Source organism: Mycena indigotica, assembly GCF_014461135.1.
Source record: "Mycena indigotica strain 171206Taipei chromosome Unknown Mind.scaff0009, whole genome shotgun sequence".
NCBI lineage: Eukaryota > Fungi > Basidiomycota > Agaricomycetes > Agaricales > Mycenaceae > Mycena > Mycena indigotica.
The window spans coordinates 4456822-4481055 of record NW_023503008.1 but is presented as its reverse complement, the minus strand read 5'-3'; the positions used below and the strand labels follow the sequence as shown (position 1 = coordinate 4481055).

Below are 24234 nucleotides of genomic sequence, written 5' to 3'. Positions count from 1 at the left end.
TATGTTTGCTTTCGACTCTAACGATCTCGCAACATACTTAACTGTCGTGAACCTTGTTATCGCTTCTGCCAGTGCGAGCAGCATGTCCGGCCTTCCGAGTGACGAGTGACGAGTGACAGTTCTGCCACTATCCCAGAGGAGACGCACTTTGTCCACGGCCCGGGAGGACCCGCGGCGGCGCCCCTTTGTCGAAGCGGTATTGTATCCATTGTATATCTTAGAGTACCGTAAGTATGTAAATAATTATAAGATGATACAGAAATTGGAAGCAGCGAAGGCAAGATGGACATTGATATCACATATACATATTCAGCAAACGCTCATCCCAGTCGCACACCCCTCCTCCCGCTCGAGTCCCTTCCCCTCAATTCAAGAACGTCCAACGAAGAGAAACCACAAGCAGCCTCGGAGCGGTAGGAGGGGGTCCATCTGCTGAAGCAGAACGCCGGTCTAGAGCGCCAGCCGCGAAGAGCAATGATTCGTCGGCGGTTTCGACTCTTGCTGGTTAATATCGCCAGCCGCGAAGAGCAATGATTCGTCGGCGGTTTCGACTCTTGCTGGTTAATATCACGACGGAGGCGCTAGCGAAAGACCTCCAACGGCGGCGAGATGGCCAAAGTATGCTGGTACGTTGTTCGCAGAGCCGATTTCGGGGAGCTCGTTAGGTAGCCCGGCCAGGCTGTGGTAAGACAAGTCGTATCCTTATCGACCTTGGGCCCTGAAAACAAGGAAGAAGCGGGATTCGTGGCGCGTGTGGTGTTCATATTTTCTACAGGAGTTCCCAAGTTCGTCCAGTGGGGCCCGCCACAAACGAACGAGGACGGAAGCGAGGAAGGGGCCTTGAGCAATGTGAGGTGGATGTGGGTGAACGGACCACTGCTGACTCCCCAAGCTCGCCCGCTTGAGGTGAGTGCTACAGGTCTGCTGCACTATCTCCCGCTCTCACCACTCCGTCATTATCGCAGTCTTCTGGCCTCTCTTCAAGTTCGTGGCTGTCCTCACCGCTGAGGAATATGCAAAACAACGACGCGAGCTAGGCTACCGACTGGCGGCGGGACAACGAGGGATGCAATGACAGGATAAATCGCCATCTGGAAAGGTGTTGTTGCGATGCGTGCGGGGCGAGACTGAGGGAAACAATATAGATCGTATGCCCGTCTTCCGCGATATTGGTACGCCGAAATCAGCGGCTCGCAGTGCTGACATCGTGTTTCCGGATGGTGCATTGTCTCTTTCAAGCCCGCGTTGAGTTGCAGCGGCGGAGACGACGCGAGAGATGTCGACAGTGCGGGGATTCCGAGGAAGGGGAAAACGAGGCTCGAGAACGGAGTGGTCGAAGAGCCGGGGGGCCAAATGGTTGTGGTGGAGGGATATGGATAGTGGGTGAGGAAGTCGTGATTGAAGCCAGAAGAGGCTGCCAGCCGTTCGAAAAGCGTATCGTCCATCTCCACGATGTTAGGACTAAAACGTGGCCGCGACACTGCTTTGCGGACCGCATTTCGTCTCTGCGGAGCGCGAAGACCTCCAATATACGATGGGGACATGTTGACAGCCTGTACGAGGCCGAGTACCGCGCTATAGGATGCGGGAGGAGGAGGGGATTGGCGACGTCGGGAATGAGGCGATGGAATCGATTTCCAGTGGCGGGGGGTGATGAAGGAGTATGCAGAGATGTGCGGGAAGCTGTCCCTTCACGTGTAACGGCGACCGATGCAGCTTATGGAACGTGGGGGGTGTTTGCTGCTATATTTGACGACGGCAACGACGACGAATGGCAGCGGGACCAGCGTTCAATGGTGAAAAAAGATGAGTATAGATGTCGGAGAAGGAAGAGGATCATTTTGGGCATGAAGATGAATGGGGAATAGCGCCACTCTGCGCTATTTCTGCAAGGTGTGAGCGCGGCATCGAAAATATAGACGAAAAGCGCACCTCTGCTTCGGCCAAGCTGTTCCTAAGGGTGGTGCCCGACTATATATCCGTTTGTGCAGCCCCTAGGCCTCTTTTACTAGCCGCGCGCGACTTTTTAAGTCGGTCGTGGCCGGCCCCGCCAAAACGACGCAAAACGATTGAATAGCTCCATCGTCTGCAAGGCGTCCGAAGTGCAGCTGTAGTTGCGGATTCCACGCGAGAAGTCGAGGTTTGTGGAGGTGGAAGGCCGAGGACAGCTCCGCCTATGACAAGTCAAAGTAATGAGGGTGAGTATAGGCGGGACAGCCAAGCTTGTTGACAACGCACCGTGAAGACGCCACGAATGTCTCTCAATTCCGGCCAGGAAGACCCAGATTAGCGCCCTCAGCTACCTCTGTCCGCCCCACCCGGCTCCATCGACCCTCCGCCCATCGTCGTCCTTGGCAGCGGTGCCACGTCATCGCGCGTCATCGACCTTGAGGCTCTGGCGAGGCGCTTTCATGAGCTTTCCGAGCAGTAGGTCAGTAGAGGAGGGTCGTCCGCGTGCTGCGTGCTGGTGACTGAGCGGTCGACATGAAGGAAGAGAAGAAGAAGCGGATTTCCTTTTTCGGCTCGGCTCGGCGCTGATCCGATTGTTCCTTCTTGTCTCCTCCGCTCATGAGCCCGCCGTCCGCTGCCACATCTCCGTCGTCTACGGCCTCAGAGCCCGCCGCCATTGAAGCACGTCCTAGAATGCTTGGTCCCCGTTCCTAAGCGCCAGCAGGCAGTTAGGTATGGATCAGCGCTCACACGCTCGCTCAGCCGCATACCACTGCGACGGACACATCCAGCGCAGGACGCAACGCGGAGCCACGTGGCCCGGAATACGGACTTGGTAAGTAGACCGCCTGCTTTTGTCGATATCGTCATCCACTTGGTGGAGCTGCAGTATGCGATGGAACTTCAAGTTTGGAGGGACGGCCTTCTTCAAAGCCAAACAAACAGCGTTGCGCTGACATCGGCCGGAAGCGCTGGTCCATGTTTGTCATTGTTGTCGCGCGCCGACAGGCATGGAAGACGCTTCAGTGGCGCGGGACAGCAACCATTAAAGCACAGTCGCTATATCTTGCGAGGGTTGTGTGCTGGTGGACGGCGTGCTTTGCGGTGCGAGACACATCAGGAATAGACAACTTTGCAATCACACGCTACGTAGACGTGATAGCCGTGGTAGCCCGGTAGACAAGTCCCGTCATCTCGTGCGCTTGGTAGCACCCTGTCACATTCTGGTAGCAACCAGTAGCAGCTATGTGGTACACCAGTAGCATCTAGTAGTTAATAATAGCCAAGTAGTTTACTCAATATCTCAGTTACAGAATGAAAGAATGTACAACAATTGTATAACAACAACTACGGAATACATGCATTCTACGTAGTGAGCGTGCAGCTGCTTCCGTGCCACCATACACACCCTGCACTCGTCCAGTGCCCTCACCACCACCGCTGGCCCATGAGAGCGTCCAGCAGTGAGATGTGACGCTCTCAACAGTGGCGTAGAGGCGCTCTGCATGCGAGGCTCATCGCGCAGGCTCAGCCTGGGGGCGAGAAGGCCGGTGAGCATCACAGGGGGGTGTCGGCGGGGGCATATGGGGATGGAGGGTGGTGGTGGGGGGGCACAAGAGGAGTGTGGAGGGCATTCTTCATCGTTTGCGAGAACGGTACAGTCAATATGGCTGAAAATGAGTGAGCACATGCGCGAAGGGGGGACTGAAGGTTCGCACCAAAAATCGTGCGATTTGGCCGGCAAGAAAAAGAGCTATGGCCAGTTAGTATACGGCCAAATAGTCAGAAAAAGGACAAACCAGGCCGAGTGGGTGAGGGGGATGACGCTCAGACTCCAGAAGCGCAGTTCATGGGCATGCTCGGGTGGCCGTCGATGAGGGGGGAAGAGACGGCAGTGGAGGGGGGAAGAAAGAAGGGGGAGTCATTTGCCAGATGGCGCCATTTGATTTATGCTGCGGATCTTTCCCGATCCATCAATCACGTCAAATGGCGCCACCTGGCATGTGATCATGGACTTAGGCAATTTCTCAGAGTCTGGCATGGCCATAGCAAGAGCAGAAAAGGCTTGCCCGCTAGTTAAACTGCTGAATTACTGTTCACAATTCTATATAGTGACAAAATATAGATTTTGTAGACAATTGATCTTGCATCTGGTTACAACATGATTTGACATATCTATCAATTGCTACATAAATGCCGCGGCAGATCTACCAGCTGATATTATCAGCTACTTAGCGCTGCCTGAATTCTACTGATGCAACTGATGCTACTGATGCTACCAGGTCTATGGTGCTTAAACAGGTGGCCTGGTAGCAAAAACACATTTCCTGATGCATATTGCCGCCCAGCGGTGGGGCTGCTATCCATACGATCAACGGAGGCAGTTGTGCGACGCAGATAATTGCTGTGGGCATCGACTTTCCCGATTACAATGCCTTCCAGCGCGGCCCTGCTCATATTTCGTCTCAGTTACTCGGCCACACCCATCTCTTCCGCGAGGTCGCCAGGTCCACGCGAAGCAGTTGGCCGCTGCGTGCCTGGCGGTACACGCGGGAATGTTCAAGTTCGGACTAGCCGCTCCGCGCGACCAGCGCGCCGCCAACGTCCGATGTCCAGCGGAATCGCCCCGACTACGCCACTTACGCCGATCGGTCCAATGCATTCTTTGTCACACGCGCCACTGCTGCTTTGAGCGTCGATAAAGTCGCGGCACTGGTTACCCTCCACACTGCTGGTCCTGAACTGCGTGGCTGCTCAACGCGATACCGCTCCTCTGATCGTACGTTGAGGGCGGCGGGCCACGATCACGCTGTTTCGGGAGATACTGACGGCTTGTGGCTATCGTGGATTCGTGGTGCGTTTTCTCCATTGCTTCTTTTGTGCGCACGGAGGCACTCAAATAAGACGGATAAGCAGCCCGACAATAGCCCATGCCCACGCACGCGTCTGGCGAACGCCGACGGGTATGTCCTTGAGACACTGAGCCACTGGCACTTCTCGGTGAGTCCGCTTTCTGGTATGTTCTTCCCCATCCTCGTGAACTTGAGTGGAGTCTGAAGGCTAAGAACCGTATCAGAGTGCCAATGCATTGGCACGGGGTAGTACTTGGGACGACAGCGGGGGCCCGGAAGGTCTGAGAATTCAACTCAATATAGTATCATATCTTTGCCCAAATGACTATATAGATATTTTTTGATCGAACACAGACGCCAGAGTTGGTCATACAAGTTGAAGCACTTGACGATCAACGTCGTGCCACATATAAAACACCTCTAGGGCTCCAACTATTTAGTTTTCATTTACACCTCCAGGTAAACTAAATGGAAATGGTAAGAAAACGTTTAGTAAACGTTTATTACTGTTTAAAAACAGTTAAAAATAGTAATATAATAATATAAAATGATCAACAATTTTATGGTACATACTTGAGTTTATAAGGTTTATTCAACTGAAAGATGGCATTTTCTCACTTGTAATACTGTTCTAGATGGGCCTGTAGGGCAAGATTCATTACCTTTGGCTTATTTGATGCCAGATCATGTGATGGATTCCTTCAAGAAGAAGCCTACAAATGCAACAACTATCTATATTTATGTGGAAGGTATACACTAGTGTGTATTTGGTAGCCAGATATATACCTGGTAGTAACATAGTTATGAGCATGTCTGCTATTGTTATCAGGGAATAACCATTTAAACCATTTGTTTTCATTTATTTACCATTTACATACTATAGTAAACTAAATGAAAATAAAAACAGTTATAACCGTGTACAAACATTTGTACACGGAAATGGTTGGAGCCCTAAACACCTCCTGCTTCAGTTGTTTATACATCTCTGCGTATGAATGAGAACAGAACAGATGAGTGTGGTCACGCCGTACGCACCACTATCCCGCCCCCATGGCAAATTCCTCCACAATAGTATATTGGTCGTGTGCCCGGCCGCGCCAACGCAGGACGAACGGCGCTGCGTCGACACCGATAGTAATAAGTGAGGGGTTGCGTCTGGTAATCGCCGCACGTGTGTCCTTCAAGTTGAGCAAACTCGATTCGCGGATGTGGTTCTTGCGAGAAGTGCCATCTGGATTGTGAAAATGCCAGCTCAGCACCAGCGTCTGAAGCGCCGGCCCGAGGAGTGTACCAGCCTCGTTGGCAAGGGCTTCCAAGAACGCCGTCGCCTGTCGGAAGATAAGCGCTGAGCATCAACAGAGGTGTCGAGCACCTACTATGTCATTGTTAGTCGTGGAGCCGCTCACAGTGGCGTGAAGGGAAAGCTCGAGGTGTTTCAATTGGGGGCAGCACAGCCAGAGCGGCTCAAGCTCTGCCGGCGTTATGGCCTTCAGATGGATCTTCAGCCCAATGACGTCCTAGAATTCGCCTGCAACAGCCCAAATAGCAGGTCCTTGTGCACTGTCTCGCCACAAGTTAGGATGCAGAGTTGCCCCGCGTGCTGGAGGAATGGCTCCACTAAGCGATGCGATGCTGTAGAAAGCTTCTTGACATGGCCAAATATGGGCTTACATCGAGAGCTCACTTTCGGGCGTGCCCGATGGGCGTGGGCCTGCGCCAACGGGCGTGGATGGGCGTGGGCGTGGGTTTTGGCTGACGATCAAAGCCCACGCCCGTCCATCAGGCGTGCCACGCCCATCGGTCGGCTTGGCACGCCCGTTTGTCCTGCTTGGCACGCCGGACAAACGGGCGTGGGCTCCTATATACTGTAAGTATTTTGGAGTGTGGCAGCTGAATTGCTTCCTACTCCGCCATCCTCAGTCGGCGGCGAGGGCCGCAAGCCGTGCGGGCTGGCGGCTACCAACATAGGCCGGCGAGACCGGACCGATCCCGCCCCGGCCCCGACCACGAGTCGGGCTAGACCATAGCATAACCCCCGCCAACCAACGGCGCAGAAGACGACGACGACGAGCAACAACACAAACGTGTCGCTGGTGCGCCGGGAAAGGGAGGGGGCCATGTCCCGGGCAGGAGAGCATTCCGTTGACGCTGCTGCGGTTGCCACTATCCGGCCTGGCGCAGGGGCGCAGGTGCAGCATCGGCCGCGGCCTCCCTTTACTCTCGGCGGGGCCAACCAGCCGTTGAGCACCGAAACCGGCTTTGCCAAGTCATCTTGGCACCGCGGTTGACGACGATCAGCACATTTTGATGTGTTCTGATTGGAGCCGACAGGGCGTCGCGGACAAGTGACCGCCACATAACGGTCGTCGCGGTGTCGCGGTCGCCGCCATAGGACCGGGGATAGCCTCCGTGGAGGGTCCCACGCCCGCCCACGCCACGCCCACGCCATCACGGGCGTGCACGCCTGTTGGCGCAGGCCCACGCCGTTTGGCCACGCCCACATGCGAAGTCTCGCTTACATCCCGCTAGCACGTCTGCAAGCACATTCTGCTTTGACACCTGCACTTCAAGCGTTTCGAGGCAGGGAAACCGGGGGAGCAAAGCATGGAACAGTGGCTTGTCCGATGCAAAGCCTTGAAATGTGTCGAATATGGCCAGACGGAGAACGGCAGGGAATATGGGAATTTTGTGGGGTGTGGTGGCCCAGGACGTGAGAGGGCAAAGAAGAGCTAGATCCTTCAGTGTTGCTGGATTAAGCAAGGGAAGAAGCGGGCCGAAATAATCGATATCCTCAATAGCGCCCAACAGAGTGAATGTCTCCATTCGAGGGAGACGTGCGCCAACCGGGACAGCATCTATAGCCAACACTTGAGGCTGAAGAATCTGCCACGAAATCCAAACTGAAGTGATCTTGGGCACTGCACAGATTTTCTGCACTCCATCTCTTGGCAGAAATATGTCAATGAGCTGCAGGGACTTGAGGCGAGTGAAGCGTTGAAGGCGAGAAAGTAGTGTGTCGAGCAGGACCAGGTCAGTTTCGTCGTCTGTCGCAACGACATCAACCGGCCGGTCTACCTCGCTCCACTGCGATGGCCACGCGTAGATGCGGCACGAAGAGAGAAGCGGCGCGATATCGTCAGATGTCCAGAAGTCAAGTCTTGCGGTTACTCGACGTAGTGTATCCCCGGTCACCACCTCGTAGCGATGTGACTCGTCTCCGAAAGGAGGGAGGCTGTACGGTGTAAAGTCGAAGTGGGCGAAGCGCAGGGGTCGCCCCAGGGCAGCGAAACGTCGGCTGGTGGCCATGATAGCACCCAGAGACGAAGGCGGCAGGGCTTTGAAGATCTCGAGCCACATTTCTGGGGGTGTCGCATGCCACATGGTGGTTTGCGGCAAGAAGAGTCTGTTTACGTGCCTCAGTCGTCACGGTCGGTCACGCTTCATCGACATCTGGCGCGGTGGCAGGGAGGACGGTCATGTGGGGACTGGAGCATCGCAGCTCATATTCGCAGGCAAAAACGAGACAAATCCGGCCAAGATGAGACGACTTGCACCAGTCCGAACGAGTTACCATGTCGGAGGTGATTCCCCATCACGCACGTGCCGGTAGGGTGGTCTGTGCGCGCCTGCCAAGCTTCGGGGTCTAGACGATTTACCTCGCATCGCCCGTCCGCCAAAGTACACCCGTTTGGGCAGGGAGCGAGAATGGAACGATGATGAATTGCACGCAGTGAGTAGTACAGCGTCAGTGACCCGAGAATGAACCTCATTTCCAGCACACACTCGTCGGTCTGATCAGCGGTGGGTTAGTGAAAGCAGGCAGCAAGCGGACTGCGACACACCTGCCGTCGTAGCCATTGCGTCTGTAGCCCTACACATGGAGTGTCGGAAGCCGCGCTCAGACTGGGACGTTCCTCGTAACCAAAACGAGCCATATGGCTTTGCTACAACAGCTTAGACGGCGAAAGGAAGCAGGCTGGGACATACGGTGGTATGGGCATCGTACCGTGCCTTCTTTGGCGAGGACAATGCATAATAGCCGGTGCTCTAGCTCATTCTTAGCCGCGGATGCTGCACTCCGAGGCCCACGACCGACGAGGCCACGAGCTAGCGCAAGTGCAGCAGCGCGGTTCAGACAAGCGGCAAGCGGCATAACCATGGTGTCAATTGTTCCTGTTCTGTTGCCGGGCAACGGGCCTTGGGGAGGGCCTGGAGACGGAGGAGCGGCACATCGTGGTGTGGTGTGGAAGGAAGCAAAAAAGGGTGACGTAACATTGATGACAGCCGCCAAGGCTTCTTCTTCTCCGCCACGTCGACTGCCCTACTCGCCTCGTTCTCCTCGCCCGTGTTATGAACGCGGCGAAACAGGTAACCGTATATCTGGTGCTCCTTGGAGGGACGGGATGTCCCGGATGTGTGCTTTTTTGCTCCTCGCCGCGCCAGTTGGCTGACCTTTCTGCTGTAGCGGAGGAATGGGAAGTCCACTCGACGTCGGATTTCGGCGATGTGATTAAGTGGCGCGATGAAAGGGAGGAGAACTATCCGGTGCGCCTAAAGCGTACCTCCTTTACTGCGTCGACTCACGTCGTTCTGCGAGTACCAGACCTTGGGCTCTTTTCTGACCGCCATACTCTCTGTCAACTCCCCATTCAAAACCGCCGGGACTGGCAGCACTCCCTGTACGCTAATTTTGGCCGCAAATATTAATCACAGCTGCCAGGGTTCTTTTCCGCCACGTCTGCCCACAGCCCGCCCGCCTCGCGTTTGCAATGCGGCGAGACATGCTTGTTCGGTGCTGGTTGGCGGGATGGGATGGCCCCGGGTGGGTCAGTATATGCTGCCGCGCCTTTGGACTGACATTTCGCTTCAGTGGGCTTGCGCAGAGGAATGCGATGGAAAGAGTCCACTCGAAGTCGAATTAAGAACACGAGGGCCGAAATCCGGAGGAGGAGGGCTATCCAGTGCGCCGAAACCGTTTCTTCTCTGCAACGCACACTCACTTCTTTCTGCAAGTACCTGCGTTATGCTGTTTCTGACCGCCAAATTGCTTGCAGCAAGGTGTGTCTTCAGTGCCACCAATCCCCACGCGGCTGATATTTGTTGCCAGGATGTAGAGTAAATTGATGAAGATTCTCCGATTCCGCAACGTCCTCCGCACGTTCTTCCTGCACTGTGTCCTCCCTTGCGCTTTCCCCCTGCGCGATATCCACGCGGATAACTGCTCCAGGTGGCGCGTCCCAGGTGGCTGCCGCACTTTCAGCAATTAGTATGGCAGAGACTGCGATGCTCCGCGATCTTGGACCCGTGACGATGGCGCATTGGCTAACAGAGGAACAAAAGATGTGGGGGGCGGCCTAATTCGGTGTGTATGCCTCGTTGGCTCCTTCACGCGCGCTGATTTATCGCATGCTACACCACACGGATTGGCAAAACTTTTCGCGGTGCTAAAATGACGGGCAGCCACGGGCTCAGTGTAAACTACTACCCCGACGCAGGTCTGTGCGTGGTCTTTGACATTGCTGCAGTACTTGAAACTGCGTGCGTGAAACCGATCATACACATTGCTTCTCGCGTCTTCGCTCAGGCTGGCGAACTCTTGTGCGACGCCTCTGGAGAGCCCTCCACTCCTTCTACTTCTTCCAACAACCAAGCGGACTCGACGCGGCGCGAGGGGTTCAGCTTTCTGTTGTCAATAGTCGACTGTCGCTTTAAAGCGCTAGCAGAACCAACCCACTTGCTGCATTCAGTGTTGTTCATAATTTTTTTCGTGGTTTCTGCTTGGATTGCACGTCCTCCTGATTGGCATATACTCCCAGATCTTGTTTTCCCGTGTATATATTTCGGTAAAGTCACGTAAGGCGCGTTGCCGCTGAATATGGAATGTCGACCTCCGATTTCACTGCTTCAATGATACTCATGACCATTTGGGATTCCCTGTGCCAGCCCGGGCAGTCTGCGAACTATCAATGTGTGACTCTTTCTATTCCAGCTATCGCTATCGGATTCGCGGCCCGACGACCATGGCGCTTCTCATCACAATTCTCAGGTGCGTCACACTGTGTGGCAACTTGCAGCTCTCAAGCTTACCACCATGAGCCGCTCCGAGATGCGCCATCGCCTCGCAGATCTCTACTCTGCGAGATCAGCCATTGAAGCGGAGATCATCGATCTTGAGGCAAAACTCACCGATGTGTCCTTTGCCGCCATTCTGACGCTTGCAACCGAACTTATGGGGAAGATTTTCCAGTGCGGGGTAGACTCTGTCTCTGATCCAATCCACTTCATGCTCGACATCCGCAGTGTATGCCGTACCTGGCGACATATTGTAGACGGCGAAGCGCACCTTTGGACCCGGATTGTGATCGATTGCGCGCAGCTACGCGAGAGCCAGTGAAAATTTTTGAACTCTGGCTAAAAAATTCTCTGACACTTCCTCTGGACATGGAGGTCCACCTCAAGGCTCAACTTGAAGAAGACGTGGGCTCGACAATAGGTCCGATCTGGATGCTTCTGAACCATGTTGCAGCGCGATGGCGCTCCCTTTCACTGTCTTGGAATGCTTACAATAATGAAAAGCCTGGAATTCTCGAGATGCACATGCCATCAGATGGGCATTTGGTTGTCAGCCACCTGATAGTGCTTCAGCGCCTATCACTACGCAATGTTTACTTCAAGACCGAGCACCCTTACTCTCAGGATGCAGGCCCTCCGACATCTACTTGTGTATTCAACAACTGTCCCAAGCTGGAGTCCTTGTCAATTATACTACCGACTAATGCCTTCTCTCACCGGGCGCTACCCCATTCTCGGGTCGATAAGCCTCTCTGCCCTCCGTGCACTGACGGTTCTCTCGATCTCTCAGTCCCACCTGAAAGACACATTGTCCGTTTCTTAAGCTTGCTGCAGCGCCATTCATTGCGGACTTGACACTGGTGAATACAGTGTCAAATATTGCATTTGACGGCCCAGCACCATTGCGTCCATCCGCAGAACCACTGGAGCTGGCCCATCTACGCCGCCTCCGCTGTGATGGTACATCGACCTACCCCCTACGTGTCCTCAACCATCTCCGCTTGCCACTGCTGGATGACCTCACCGTTGCGCAAGAGTTGGACGAACTCGGGTGCCATACGTTCAAAAGCCTCATCGCGCACTCCGAGTGCCGGATCACGAGCGTCACCCTGCTGAATGTCAAGGACAGCGGTTGGAGCCACGTACCCCTAGGGAACTTTCTGCTGCTGTTCTCGAATGCAAGACAGGTCACTATCGGACACTCGCCGCTCAATCCTGTGGGTCCGAGTCAGGATGCCATGCCACAGATATTTCTCCACTGTGTGTTCTTGGGAAGTGAACAAACCGGGAATGTTTTTACCTTCCCTCGAGCGCCTACATATCCACGGCTTATCTCATGGCTCCACCCGTTATCTGGATGCCGTGCGCAAGTGGCTTACCTGCCGTCAACTTAACGGACGAGTTCACGTTAGCATCCGCTATAAGAGTAGTTTTCACAAAAATTAAATTGCTTGAGGTTTTAGTTTATGGTTGAGCTTTAAGCAATAGATGTGGTTGCAGCTTTTGGTTAAAAGGCACATTTTTGTTGCTCGACTGTGGTTGAGCTTTTGGCATTTGTGTTTGAGGTTGAGCTTTGTGATAAATCCTTGCGTGACAGAAGTCCTCGGTCGTGGAGAAGCTCTGCTGTGGTTTTGTAAGTATTTCTTGGCAAACTCACATCAATATTCACATATCCGAGTCGGCGCCTTAAAATAGTTGCACTAAGTGGTATCTTCCATTTCCATCTGAAAACTGTTCCTTTCAATATTTGAATGAGTACTGTTTAGCTAAAATACAATCTCTGACTACTGCTAGTGCATGTACCCACAAATAAATAATGTTGTCATTGTTGGCACTACCCATACATAGGTGCCGGAAGCGACGAGTCTGTGAGAGTGTGAGTCTGATCTGAGTGTCGGGGTTTCCACTTTCGGTCCCTGATCCGAACAGCCGCTACTCACATCATCACAGCCCTTCTACGCCGCACTAGAAGCTTGTCTGCCAAAACCTCAACCACAGCTAAGAGTCATACAACCGCCAACTCACACTCTGAGACCACGATGCACAGTTAGGGCAGAGCACGGGTCAGGGTCAACTCGCAGGGTTTCAGGGTAGGGTCGGTCAGGGTCAGGGTCAGGGTACACCGATTTCTGAACCCGGCCAAACCCGGACCCTTTCAGGGTCAACCCGGAGGGTCTAATAAGCTGTTGTGATGGGACAATTCCCTATCTAAACATGATTTTTGTGAGTTTTTAACAGATAAAAAAAAATCATATGTCACTCAAGTCACTCATGTGACATGTGAGATAGGAGTAAGTCAGATTAAATATGCTCAAAATCTTGAGGAAAAGGTTACATATGCTATATGTAAGCCAATATCATATAGCAAAATGTATATTATGTCAAAATTATTGTCCCAAATACATCTTCTGCTTCCATGTCTGCAACCCGTGGGTCAACCCGGACCCGGTTGGACCCGTACCCGGAAGGGTCAGGATTAGTCAGGGTCAGGGTCAGGGTCAGCCTTCTGAGACCCGGACCCGGACCCGTGCTCCACCCGCAGCAGCACAGTAAACTCAAACAAAAGCCACCATTAAGCGCTCGACCTCATATTGTAACCACAACTATGTAGCTGAAACACATTATGACATCTCAACCACATTTACACAAACCACGGTTAAGATGTAAATAATATTTTGTGATAACTGACCTCATAATCCGCAACATTGTTGTAAGCTGGCCACCAAACGAGGAGCTGGCAGTAGTGGTGAAGGAGCTTGGAAAACTGGTGGGAGATGTGCAGGTTGTGCGGGACCTAGAAGAGTTTCCCAAGCACCAGATTTGAAAGTGACTAGATATGTTTAAAGCTTTTGTTAACTCGATTCCATTCGCATGCCTGTCACATCAGTAGATAGGTTATTACCGCTGCAATCGAGAGCCGCCAAGCAGACCCGTTCACGCCACACTTCCCCGCCGCGCTTTTTGTGGGCGTCGCACCCCCACCAACCTCTCCCGAGCTGAGCGTCGCAATCGGAATCACAACGCCGCTGAGCGTCGTTGTGTGTCCCGGAATCAGGGCGCCAGGCGGCGCGGGGTCTTCTTCGACGCATACGGCGCCGCCATGCCCGTCAAACGTGCATTTGCTGACCGAGGGGACGAATGTCTGGCCGGGAGAAAGGGTCGCGCCGGACGGGAGGACTTCCGACGCGACGAAGCCGCCGGAGCTCTGGGCGAAGGCAACTGTGTGTGTTAAGCCCCGCGAGCGGAACGACAAGAGAGATGTGCGCACGGTCGACGGTGACGGGTGTGCTGAGCAGGACCAGGGTGTCCGTCGGGCCAGTTAGCGCCTCGAAGCTCTCCACGACCTCCTCGCGGTAGGTTGTAAGGCCGTCGGGGCCGACGGTGGACGGGATAAACGTCGTGCTCCGGGAGACTACGATTTGTGAGACTTGCGTCGTTGGCACGGGCAGGGAGAGGGAGACGCCGAGGAGAGTGGTGTCAGCAACAGCTAGCCATGCGTGTGAGAAGATCTGGGAAGGTTTCGATGGGGGCAGGCTTACTGGGCTTGCTGGCGATAAGTGCTACCAGAACGAGCAGCGGAGGGTGCATGAGGAGGAGCATGGTGGGGGAAGACAACGCTTGCTGGCGTCCTGCCCGTGGATACCGGCCATTTATCAAAGACGGTTCCTGTCCCGGTGCGAAAGCATCAGATTGTCCAGACATGCGACCGGTGGACGAAAATAGCTTGACTATTCTGTCTCCTCGGGAAGCAAGGCTTCCTAACAGACAGCATGAAGAGAGCGGCCATGTGCACCTCATTGTCACAGCATCGAGGCGGGGAATAGCTTTGGCATCGTCGGGTCGGTGGGGAGCAGCGGTACTGAATGAGTTGGAATGAGGCGGCGCGGAGGCATGCTGGGCTTGTACGCCACGGAAAGCGGAGAAGATTTCGCCCGCGGAGCTCATTGTGAAGGGATTCGTGTACCAGGCGAAGTTGTCGAGGCATAGTAGAACATGCTTGTCGGCGATGATATACAGAAATAGACAGGGAGAACTTTACCAGGAACACGCGCAGCCTGACTTTGGTGAGTCAACTTGAAGCAGTTACTGATATTGACTTGGACGCACCTATATTGCCGCTGTATACCACCTCCACCCAGCCCCAGTGTCCCTCCTCGTCTCCCTCCCGTCCGCTTTCCCTCCACCGCGCCGAGTCGAAAAGAACACCAGAGCCCGGCACGCGCGCCTCAGCAGTAGCTGCGCCGGCCCTTCGTCATTACCGTCGCAGACGGCGGGACGCGCAGCTCCGTGGTGGAGAGAGGAAAAGAACGCGCGTGGGAGCCCTGATCGGCTGCCCGCCGGTCGACGCCGATTGGCTCGTCGCACGTGCGCGCGATGACGCGATCGTGCCAAGCTTTTCGCGGGTTGGCTCCGCTCACCATGTCGCGCGCGCACGAAAGCCTACAGCGTGGACTGCTTACAGTGGTTTGCCCGGCGCTCCGACTTCACCACCTGGGAGACGCGCTCCTGGTCGCTTCATCTTGACGACTGCTCGCCTCGCCGTCGTCGACAGCGATGGCGCTGAGCCTGCTGGAGGAGCGCAAGCGATCTGCGTGCTCGATATATGCTGAGGTCGGCGCGTTGTTGGTGCGTTTTCATGAGCCATTGTGTAGAGCGGCCGCCTGACCACCTTTCCTCCCTTCTAGATTATGTTGGTAGCGCGACGACGGGCCCCACCATCGTCGGTCCCTCGACAGATGCGGGACCCTTGTGGGGCAGGCTGCTGGGGCAGGGTACGGAAAGAGGAGTGCCTGTCTGCCTGGCGCATTCGTGGCGCGTGATAGCTCGCTTGTCGTCACCCGTTCGCTGACCTTTGCCGATTGCAGATGCTTTCTGACCGTCGCTCCAGTTATTAACGGAGTAACCAGCCCCGCATCTCCCTTCCGCAATGCCGCTTGCTTCTGCTCGCCAGTAACAGGGAACCGACGAGGAACAAGTGCATGACAAGCTGGCGCTGAGGGAACGCGGGTGAGGGGTGAGAAGGAGAGGATCCTCTGGGCATTAACGCACCGTGGTGAGTATCATTCAGCCCCCGACATCGATGGAGATGTTCTCATTCGTGCGTTGCAGCCGTTTCCATGTCCTGCTTGCCGCCTTGACTCCAATTCACGCCGACACGATATCTACAAGTACTACCCGGCAGCAACACCTTCCCACTTGTTTGCACCACCACCGCCCCGATTATCCTCGTCACTTTTGCCGCCCTTGGCAGAGTCGACGCCAGCAACAGCGGTCACTGTTCTTTGCCGTTTCCTGCACGCTTGCCCGACGGCCCTTCACAGGCCGCACTGAGCTTCCGCTTCATTCACTCATTTTTCTGTCGTCTTGAAGAGGCTGACGCGAGAGCTGAGTTGACGTTGTCGAGCTGGTAGGACTCGCTTTCCTATTCCTTTTGACGACACTGACTTCTGTCTCAAGATCCTGCTCTCTATCGGCCCGGACTCGGACAACGCGTTAATGTGTGAGGGCGCCAGCGGTGCGGGCCCACACTCGCGGTATTTTGAGATGTTAAGCTCGCGCTTGCGAGCCGATTTAGACAATGCCTGCGCCTCTGACGGATCGTCGCGCACAGGGCATAAGTGACAAAGGAGGACTTGAAGGCCATGGTTCGTCATCTTGACATGTTCTCTCGCTGATCAGCGACTGACAACCCAGCAGATACATGATTTCCTACCATTTGTACGCGCAAAACACGAAATCATTGACGGCCTAGTTTTTGCTTCACTCAGCGTCGTATATACTCTCGTACTCCAACTCCCCACATTGATTTCTGCGACTAGTCGCTGCTCCACCAATCGCATCTATCAAGAGCTCGAGATTGTGAAAACGGCGCGCGTGCTTCGAATCTTTTCATCGGCCGACCAGCGGCCGATCGCTTCCGATTGGCCATCTGCATGTGGATGGAAACACTGTGGTGCACACGCGGCACATCTTTCTCCTCCTCCTCATCGCATCCGTCCCTCACAATGCTTCCCCCAGAGCTACGGGGCGAGATTCTGCGCTACCTTGGGTGTGCCGATCTCCGGTCTTGCGCGCTCAGTGCCTCACGGCCTTTTTTCTCTCTCGCGCGCCCGCTGCTCTATCGCCTGTTACACTTGGATGTCCGCCCGCTCGCTTTGTTCATCCCCAAGCTCGTGTTCTTCACCGAACCTCCTCCATTCGCTCAATATGTGCATGTGCTCCGCGCAATCAAGTACCATATGCCGGTACCAGTGGAGCCGCGGAGCGTCCAACACCGTGCCTCCGAATCTCACCGCTTCAGTGCAGAGAAACTTCTCTCAGCATTCAAAGACGGAAAAGGATATGTTCCATTGACACGTCCAGAGGAGAACCCACCGGCAGTCTCATGGGCCGCCATCCTCTCCAGCTTCCCCCACCTCACGTCCTTAACCTTCTATATATGGGTCAATGTCGCCGAGCCGGATCGCGCCGTGGTCATTGCACAATGGGACGACGTGAGTCGCAGCCTCAGGCAAGTTCGTGCATTGACCCTCCGCAGGTGTGTGCCTTCTTTGCGTGCCTCCCCCGCCGTCCTCCCGCGATCGCTGACAAATCTGCGTGTGGTCTGCTACGAGTCTGGCGGACAATTCGTCCTGACGCTATCCGAGGCTGTGCACACCGGAACCCCCGCGGGTCTCGCACTGCTCCCTCCCGCGCCGGTCTTGCAGGCACGGCTGCAAGCACGGTGCAATGGCGGCTATGGCTGGCCTTCAATGGGTGCTGGTCATGTCGACGTTCTTCCGACTCGAATGGAATGTGAAGCCTTCAGATGGTTTCGGTGTTGATAAGTAGTTCAAATAGGCAAGAAGAATGACACTGCTCTGCACTTGAGCACCACAGAGCCTTTCAAATATAACGACTCTCCTCTTCTGTGACGGCCATGTTGAGCGCGCTGCCCTGATTGGTAAAGTGTCCACTTGCCGCTCGGAAGGAGGCACACTTGCTAAATGCGTTGCGCCATCTCAGCATTTCCCTTGTGGACAGACTCGGAGGTGACGAGACAATAAAGGAAGTGGGGAGCTAGTACTAGTGTAAGCCTTCGCGTCGTACAGGAGCATTGGATGCCTGGCCGACCGTCGTTGAGAGATGTTCCGCGGGCGGCCCCCGCATTGCAACGGAACGCGCTCAGCAGAGCTGTCTGAGCCCTGTGCCAGCGGGAATGTCTTTCGTTGCGCTTGAGAGTGGGCAGGCCTCAGGGGGTGGAGCTCGTATTCAAGGAAGATTGCGATGACCTTCGATTCCTGTCCGCCAGCCAACGTACTAGTACAGGCCCCCTACACTGTCACTACACAGCGCGAAAAGTGGAGCTCGAGATGTGGCCTTGACAAGGCGGAGTCGCTGCGCTGATATGTGAGAGCAGCAGAGCACTTCGAAGTGTGCGACGCGATGTGTCTTGCGTGATGGGCCTGTTCCGGCGGCGGATATCCTGCGTTTGCGGGACTGAGCGAGGAAGGCGGAGTTGGACGAATAGGGGATGTCATGGTGTCGAGGCGCAGCAACAGAAAAGACAGACGTTGGAACGAGAGGAAAGGGGTGCTGGGTGTCGGTAGAATGGAGCACGGGGGAGGGCAATACTTTCCTGGATCGGCCGTCGACAGCGCTTGCGGTCCGCCAGGCGTTGGACGCACGATTCGACCTGGGAAGTACAGGGTTAGCAAGAGGCGGACAAGACAGACAGCGTTGGCGCACCACAGCTGGTCAACACCCCGCATGCCCTCCCTGAGCGCTAACCCTCGACAATTGCTCCATTCTGCACCGCAGTCTTGCCAGTATTCCGCACTGAGCTCGTCTTTAGCAGAGCGAAAAGCGCAAAGGAAGATGCTTACATACGTGTGTTTGCTGGCGCCAAGGCAGGAAGACCACGCATGCCCAGGCTTGCTTCGAGGGCGGCAGGCTCTGACGCTATAGACGAGAGAGTGGTGGCCGCGGACAGCGGGCTCATGGGCGGAGGAGACAAGAAGGAAGAATCGGATCAGCGCCGAGCCGAAAAAGGAAATCCGCTTCTTCTCCTCTTCCTTCATGTCGATCCCGCAGTCCCCAGCACGCAGCATGCGGACGACCTTCCTCTACTGCACTGCTTATACCAACGCATTCACGGGCTCGTATGGAAGCCTCAAGGTCGATGACGTGGCACCGCTGCCAAGGACGACGACGGGCGGCGGGTCGAGAGGGCTGGGTGGAGCGGAGCGCCGCATCTGAGGGTGTCGTCTTAGGCTTACTGAGGAATCCGTAGAGCTCTTGGTGCTCTCCATGGTGCGTGGTTTAGTGTCTCACATGGACACTGACTTACCCATTCTCCTTCTCGCAGGCGCAGCTCTCCTACGCCTTCCACCTCCACACACAGACCTTCCTGTGGCTACCCCCTCAACTCCCGCGTCTCCTATGACTTGCTGGCACGATTCAAAACCCGGACTGCCATGGTTTTAGCTAGCACGATGACCAGCATCCTCAACAGGCCAGCGCGTTGGGAAAACGATGTCCACACACCTTCCCATCGAGATAGGCCTTGGTGCGACGCTTTCGAACGGTTCCGAGGGTCCAAAGTGCGTTTTTAGACCCACTTTCGGGATCACCAAGCTCATTTTGTTGCAGAACGCGTGAAACGCGGTGCCAGCAGCATATCCTTCGCCATTTCCTCCTCCCAGAACGGTCCCCTTCCCTATCTCACATCGATACTCGTCTTTCTCGATAATTTACCGCCGACAGGACACCGCTGTCGCTGCTTGCCCTCCAATATAGCGCCAAGACTCGTACCATGAATATATCCCCTGTCTGCCCTTCCACGCGCCAATAAACGACTTCCCGCACCACTTCTCACAATGACTCATTATCTTCCGCCACTCCCGAACAATTCTCTTCCCTCGTTCTCAACGTCGTCAATGCGCTCTCCTCCCGCATCCCGTAACGAAGTTCTTAGCCATCTTCTGGCCGTCAAAGAGCGCCCATCGTCTATCGGAGGTCATTACCTTTCGCGTGGACGACATGCGGTCCCCGTAGCACCTGCGCCACCACTTTTTTGCCCGAAAATCGCTTACACGGCCAAGCCGCTTTCGCACGGGTCGCAGCCTCTTCCGACTTCAATCATGACTGCCCACCAACTAATCGGATCCCTTTGCCATGGCCATTTACTCCGTTGTCGGTAACGCTGCAGGAGGTGCATCCGCTGCCGCTGGGACTGGTTGCACAGACAACTGTCGCATGCTCTACGACATTGTTTCTGGCTGCCTGCTCACAATGTTTGCATGTGTCTGGGTCTCTATCCACCCAAACGTCAAGCCGATGCTCATCGGGGTGCTCGCACCGGAGCTCATCGTCGGGCTAGCCCTGACTCTACCAGGACATGCGCTGTCTGGACGTTATCCGCGCTGCCTTTGTCAGAATGCGCGATACGGGGTCAACGGAGCGGGACGAGCGGGCAGAGGCGTGTTCTGGGCACATTCGCCAGGGGATTGCGTGCACGGCCGACATCACACTCAAGCCCGCCAAGGTCAAGTGCAGCAAAGACGAGGAAACGGGAAAGTTGTTTTGTCCGGTCATCTCGGCGGTGGCAACGGGAAACAGGGTGGACGATCGCTGTCGAGACTGGAGCCAAGCCCGAGAGTTTGTCGGGGAGAACCAGAAATCCTGGGTGTAATATTCAGTGCTTCACGAAACTCCATATGTTCGTCCCAACGTGATCCAGCTTCCCGTCAATCCAAAACTCGTAGGGCGTCCATGCCATCGCAATGTCGTTGTCAACGAGCACCGTTGCTACACCCCACTCTCCACGTACCCAGCCGGCCGCTCATGCCTAAAGCGCACCGGGCGCGGGCGCTTGTGCCTGCGCTCAAACAGCCCGCACTCGTCGCACACGATCTTCCCCGCCGAAAGCTTGCTCAGGCGCCACCCGCTCGTGTCCGTCGTCCAGCAGTTGAAGCAGCACCGGCGCAACGTGACACGGGCGGAGGGCTGCGGCGCCGGGTCCCCGGGGTCGCCGGCCGGACCCGGGCCGGTGGGTGGGGCCGCAACCGCATGGTCTGCGGCAGGCGATATATCGGGTGCACTGGGGTACTGTGTGACACATCAACGGGTGTTCAGCCATCCTAGTTAGATACGCACATACTCTCCGGCGTAGGACATGACAGATCTGGGGCTGGGAAGGTTGGCGATCGGCGAGGTCTTGCGGAAGGGGAGAAAGGAATGGACAAGGAGCTCGCCTAAAGCCCCCATATATATCAACCTTGCCCGCGACCCGCGGGTGATCTTCCGATCGGGGGTTGGAAGCTGCAACACCCAGTAACACCATTGACCTCTGATTTGCGGCCTACCACGGAGTTCCCACTCCCCAGGGTCCGACCTCCGTCCATAATTCCCCCACATGCCCGTTCAATCACCATCCCCTCGCCGCCCGCGCCAGCACAAAGGGCGTCCCCGCCCTCTTCCGCGTTTGACCACCGCGAGCGCGCCTCCGCATGTACGCACTCGGCCCGGACTCCCCGACGCCGCGCACGACAAGTTTGCAGCGCTCTCCCGAGCACTATATCCCGTTTCTCCCGTGCTGGCGCGACAAGTCCCCGACCTGGGCATCGACGGGTTAGACACCGATCGGGTCGCCTTTGCTTGTCCCCATCGAGGCAGATTGCACCGGCAGGTTGCTTGACAACGCGCCACTTCCCGAATATATGTCCCGCGTATATTAGAGGCGCTGTCTGGGAAGCTGCATCTGCGCCGGCAACGGGATTCATCATAGCTTTACCGGGAGAGAAGAATTTGGCGTTGGACGACGGGCACGGGAAATGGTCGATGAAGGAGCAGGTGATGTGGCTGGCTTGCCCGCGTCGCGGGTTCGTCTTCGTCTCCTCCAGATGTGTGGCGCGCGGGAAGAGAGCGAGTAGAGAGTGTATTGTTACCGCAATGCGAAGTCCCAAGAGGATTGTAGAAGCGCCACATATAGCGTCGTACGGCGAATTCGAGGAAACAAATAGTGGAGGCGACTCGGAGTGCATCTTGCATAAAATGAGGTCGTATGTTGCAGAGGGGTGGATGATGGCGATGAATTTGAGCGCGGGGAAGGTTTAAGGCGGTATAAGACGTTGGGCTGGCTGCTGAACGGGCACGTAGATTCGCTGGTAGATAGCACTTGATGTCTGCTGCTGGCGAACGAGATGAGCATTGTCCTGGTTATTATCAGCCAGATACGATGCACCAACAGACACATGGCCTTTAACCTCTCCTCTTCTTCTCGACGAGCGAGCGCCACGACGAAAGCCTGGGTAGAATTGAGCAGCGCTGCCAGGATTTGAAAGGGGAGACCACCCTGCAGCCCGTTGCGGATAGCTTTACTCTTTCCCTCCTCACACCGACTCCACCATCTCCCTTCTTCGCGTTCACGCGTGGTTCTTGCGTGGTATTCGCAGAAGACGCAGGTCGTGGAGGCGAGCGGCAGCAGAGAGCGTATACGAGCATAATTGAGCGCGGAAGCTTAAGTAAGGCGGAGCCCGTCATGCTCGGGGCCGCCGTGGTATGTACAATAAGGAGTTCTGCGGACAAAACGGTCAGGACGTGAAAAGTCGGCAAAAACGCGCTTTGGACGCACCAAGATAGTCCCCGACAACGCTAATCGTTCGTGTTCTTCTCTCCCAGTCGCATTCGTCAGGAGACAGCGCCCCGCGTTTCCCAGCCGCAGCGTGAGGTAGGCGCAATAGGTATTGCCCTCCTTCTCCGACTGAAGACGAGCAATCAGCGGTCAGTACTGCACACGGACAGCTGGGGAGCATACCAAGCTGCTTCTGTGTGCCATGAACGCCGCATACGATGATTGAGCCGCGAGAGGAACGTCTTACGGCGGGCGGCAACGCGGGGGTGGTGGAGGTTGGGTGGAGGAGCGGAAGAAAGAAGGGACGGGCCGATCATGCCACGTCACACGTCAAATTCCTCTTCCTCTTGACGACCACTCACCACCCGCGTACTGCTGTGGCGAGACAGGCCAGCGCCAGCCAGTCTAGTGCGTTCTTACAGCCGACCGGGAGGAGCCTGACTGAGCTTTCTTTAGCCACTGTGTCTACGACTGATGCTGCGTGGCGCGACCGCCTCCATTGCCGGCGGCCAGAGGATAATAAAGGGGAGAGCTGTTGATAGGGCCAGGAAACGGAACGCTAGTCATCGTGGTGCGCGATAGTGTGCTTGTCGTCCGCCGTTTTTGACGTTTACTCTTTGCAGATTTCTCCTGCTGTATCTCCGCCGAGCCCAACGGTACTAAGCGCCACATTTCCCCACTCTCAGAGCTCTAGCGCTCTCGAATCCGCTCGCTCGTTCGCGCCAATGACGAGCAGCATGCCACACGACGAACGACCCGCAAGACCAGGCGAGTGGAGAGTGAGCGAAGAGTGGCGGGCTGAGGGGAGTATCGCTCGTCGGAACCGTACTGTGGTGCGTCCCCCCCTTCCACGTATCGAGACACATTTTCTCAATTGCGCTTTCTAGCTTCATGGAACGGGGAACACTTTGCCGATTCCCTTCAAACTCCAAACTCCCTCCCGCCACTATCATCACCTGTACAACCACCAACTTCGTTTCCCGGCACTCCAATTCTTCGCAGATCCAGCGCGCCGCGCTTCATCTTCCTGCATGTTTCGTCCACACCGAGGGCGATGTACTTGAGCCCAGCACAACTTGAACTCCTCATCGCCGTCTTTATACACGTCGGGTCCGTCATCTCGCAAACTAAGCGCGGCGACTTTACCGCGTCCGTCTGTCTAGCTTTCGCTCAAAACACGCTCCTTGGCGTCTCCCTCTCCCTACCTCTGCCGACGACGACACAAATCTCACAATTCGTTGTTTCCGAGAGTAGAATGTTCATCCCATATACTGTCGGTGCAGATGGCCTTACAACGTACCGCGAAGAGGTGGTGCAGAGCTTCGAGGCAATCACTGGCCCGACAGAAACCCTGGTTCTGTTGAGCACACCTTTCACTGTTGACTGTGTTTGGTGGCCAGCTTATGACAATGCCGATGTTGCGGATGCTAACCTGAGCTTGTCTGCTTTGGCGGCGGACAAGCCACTCGCACATCGCATCAAGGTAGCCGGCAGAGCGATGAGATGGGCCGTGGATATGGAGGCGCTCGAGCGAAGGCAAAAGCATGCCGGGATCCTGCACTTCAAGACCCGCAAAGTGGAGAAATTCCTGTGCCATGGCGTGCGGGCTCGGACCGGTGGAATTGAGCGGCAAGTGTCCGATAGTGACCCGTCTTGCCTTCGAAAACAGCAGCAGAAAGTCGCCTATGGGTACGAGCCTCCATCCGCCGTCATTAACGTTCAGCAGGGTGACGCTTGTGATCTGGC

General features: G+C 55.5%; 4 protein-coding genes across 4 annotated transcripts; 1 reads left to right on the top strand and 3 right to left on the bottom strand.

The window, feature by feature from the left end:
• Window positions 1-13752: 13752 nt before the first annotated feature.
• On the bottom strand, window positions 13753-14819 carry MIND_01113700 (uncharacterized protein; the record flags this gene model as incomplete). The annotated part of the gene is made up of 3 exons (XM_037367700.1): window positions 13753-14093; window positions 14143-14361; window positions 14414-14819. The coding sequence occupies 3 exons, from the start codon at window positions 14817-14819 to the stop codon at window positions 13753-13755; spliced, it is 966 nt and encodes a 321-aa protein (XP_037217094.1).
• Window positions 14820-18173: 3354 nt separating this feature from the next.
• Window positions 18174-18867, bottom strand: MIND_01113600 (uncharacterized protein; the record flags this gene model as incomplete). Its single annotated transcript, XM_037367699.1, has 3 exons — window positions 18740-18867; window positions 18603-18692; window positions 18174-18549 (listed from the first exon to the last, which is right to left on the bottom strand). Exons 1-3 carry the CDS (start codon window positions 18853-18855, stop codon window positions 18174-18176), a joined length of 582 nt encoding a protein of 193 aa, XP_037217093.1. The 5' UTR covers window positions 18856-18867.
• Window positions 18868-20253: 1386 nt separating this feature from the next.
• Window positions 20254-20547, top strand: MIND_01113500 (uncharacterized protein; the record flags this gene model as incomplete). Its single annotated transcript, XM_037367698.1, has 1 exon — window positions 20254-20547. One exon carries the CDS (start codon window positions 20254-20256, stop codon window positions 20545-20547), a length of 294 nt encoding a protein of 97 aa, XP_037217092.1.
• Window positions 20548-20663: 116 nt separating this feature from the next.
• On the bottom strand, window positions 20664-22780 carry MIND_01113400 (Gata transcription factor; the record flags this gene model as incomplete). Its single annotated transcript, XM_037367697.1, has 7 exons — window positions 22672-22780; window positions 22422-22617; window positions 22121-22373; window positions 22033-22069; window positions 21221-21898; window positions 21012-21176; window positions 20664-20963 (listed from the first exon to the last, which is right to left on the bottom strand). Exons 1-7 carry the CDS (start codon window positions 22690-22692, stop codon window positions 20664-20666), a joined length of 1650 nt encoding a protein of 549 aa, XP_037217091.1. The 5' UTR covers window positions 22693-22780.
• Between the last annotated feature and the right edge of the window lie 1454 nt (window positions 22781-24234).